A 2,150-nucleotide genomic window follows, 5' to 3' on the forward strand; every position below is an offset into this window, starting at 1 on the left:
GAAGGTGGAAGATGGTGGAAAGAGCTAGAGTAGAGAGAAGCAGGGGGAGAAGGGTGAGGGTAGAGAATAGGAGAATGTGGGTGGATGGTAGAGAATGGATATGGGAGAGGGGGGCAGGAGAGGGTGAGGGAGAGTGGGGAATCGGAGAGAGGGAGGGGAAAGGGACGGGAGGAAGAGACATGAATTAAGTATGGATGTTGTAGGTAGGAAGAGGAAGAAGGTGTGAGACAGGAGTAAAGGAGGAATGGACGCTCGAAGGAGAAGGAGGCGAGAGGAGCGAAAGGAAAAGGATGGAGGACGAGACAGAAGAAGGAGGAAAGCGGAACAGGAGGAGAGTGAAAAGAGCGAGAAAAGGAGGATGGAGGACGAGGAGGAGAGAGAACGTGAGAGAAGAAGGAGAAGGAAGAAAAGATAGGGAGTGGGAGAGGCAACGGAACGGGAAGGGTGGGAGGAGAGGCAGGAGGGGTGGGCCGAGGGGAGGGAGGGAAAAGTGTGTAAAGGTCGCTTATGGCCAGGTCGCGGAGGGAAAGGAACATTGTAAAGGGTTCGGGAACGCTCCCTGAAAAAGCGCCAATTATGAGTTATAGGTAAAGGAAAAATTGTGAAAGGTTCGGGTACGCTCCTAGTAAAAGCGCCATGTAAGAGAGCGAATCCCCATGGGGAAAGCTGTAAATATATATACATACATACATACATACAGAAGCTCGCCCAGGCGTTTCGCTATTGACGGTTACGCCAAGGACTGATTATCAATGGGAACTCAAATACAGGTACTCAAGCCTCACTAAACTATTGAGGATTACAGCTCTCTGTTTCAGATTCGTCTCACGGGTGAGGAAGGTCCACGACTCATTGCCTGTTAGACACATCTCTCCAGAGACCTTGGAGAAAGCGAGGCTCTTCTGGATTCAGGCAACTCAAGCAACATACTTCTCTCACGAGCTCAAGGCGCTACAAGCAGACTCACCGTTGGCAAAGGCACACTCATTCAACCGATTAACTGCGTACATCGACGCTCAAGGAGTCATTCGCGTCGGCGGACGACTCGCTCACGCAGCTCTCTCACTCGATGCGACACATCCTGTAATATTGCCTCGTCACTCTCAGCTATCATCATTGATCATCGCTCACGCTCATCAACGGACTCTACATGGAGGCACGCAGCTTACGCTGTCGCACATCCGACAACAATACTGGATTCTCGGCGGGAGGGCTCCTGTCAAGTCTCACATTCTGCGGTGTGTCACGTGTGCTCGGCAGAGGGGGATCCGTGCTCATCAATTGATGGGCCAACTACCTCTCTCTCGGGGTACGCAGGCACGACCGTTCACTCATACAGGTGTGGACTACGCAGGGCCACTCACCGTCAAAACATGGAAAGGAAGAGGTGCCAAGACCACTAAAGACTGGACTTACGTTTTTGTCTGCTTCTCAACTTCAGCAGTACACCTCGGGGCGGTTAGTGATTACTCATCCGAAGGGTTCATTGCCGCCTATCGACGCTTCTCATCCAGACGCGGCATCGCTCACACCTTACAATCAGACTGCGGCACCAATTTCATCGGCGCGGATACGGCTCTCAAACGGTTCTTTATCCAGAGCACTCAAGAACATCAGCGAGTTTCTCACCTGCTCTCGCAACATAACAACCGATGGGAATTCAATCCCCCAGCGACACCTCACATGGGAGGAAAATGGGAGGCCATCGTGAAACCAATCAAATTCCAACTACGGCGCACCATTGGAGAAGCCGTACTCACCTTTGAGGAACTCACCACATTGCTCACTCAAATTGAGGCAATGCTCAACTCGCGACCTCTCGAACCATTGAGTGACGACTCAGAAGACATCTCTGCACTCACGCTAGGTCACTCCCTCGTCGGAAGTCCTCTCACCGCCAGACCAGAGCCATCACTCACTTTTTTTTTACGTGTGGAAATCCTTTATGGATACCCGGGCCCCCCTCTGGGAAGGGAGTTTACAAAGTGGCCCGGGTTATGTGGGACTGCCCGCCTAATGACAATCGGCTGCTGCCGCTGACGTTGCGGCAGCTGGGCTTACCTCACTAAAACCACACGGTGATATGCGCGGTGCTGTAACTTGGGGGACGCCCAGGAATTGGCAGAGCCATTACTTCCGGACGCCCCCCG

The 2,150-nt window shown here is 52.6% G+C and overlaps 1 protein-coding gene across 1 annotated transcript; it reads left to right on the plus strand.

Annotated features, from left to right (window-relative positions):
* Positions 1–244: 244 nt before the first annotated feature.
* On the plus strand, positions 245–1,867 carry LOC105561108 (the record flags this gene model as incomplete). Its single annotated transcript, XM_012010805.1, has 2 exons — positions 245–383; positions 701–1,867. Coding segments are annotated over exons 1-2 (1,306 nt in total), but the record flags the coding sequence as incomplete, so codon positions are not given.
* Between the last annotated feature and the right edge of the window lie 283 nt (positions 1,868–2,150).

The sequence above is a fragment of the Vollenhovia emeryi genome, unplaced genomic scaffold, assembly GCF_000949405.1.
Source record: "Vollenhovia emeryi isolate VEMERY1.0 unplaced genomic scaffold, V.emery_V1.0 DF945529.1, whole genome shotgun sequence".
NCBI lineage: Eukaryota > Metazoa > Arthropoda > Insecta > Hymenoptera > Formicidae > Vollenhovia > Vollenhovia emeryi.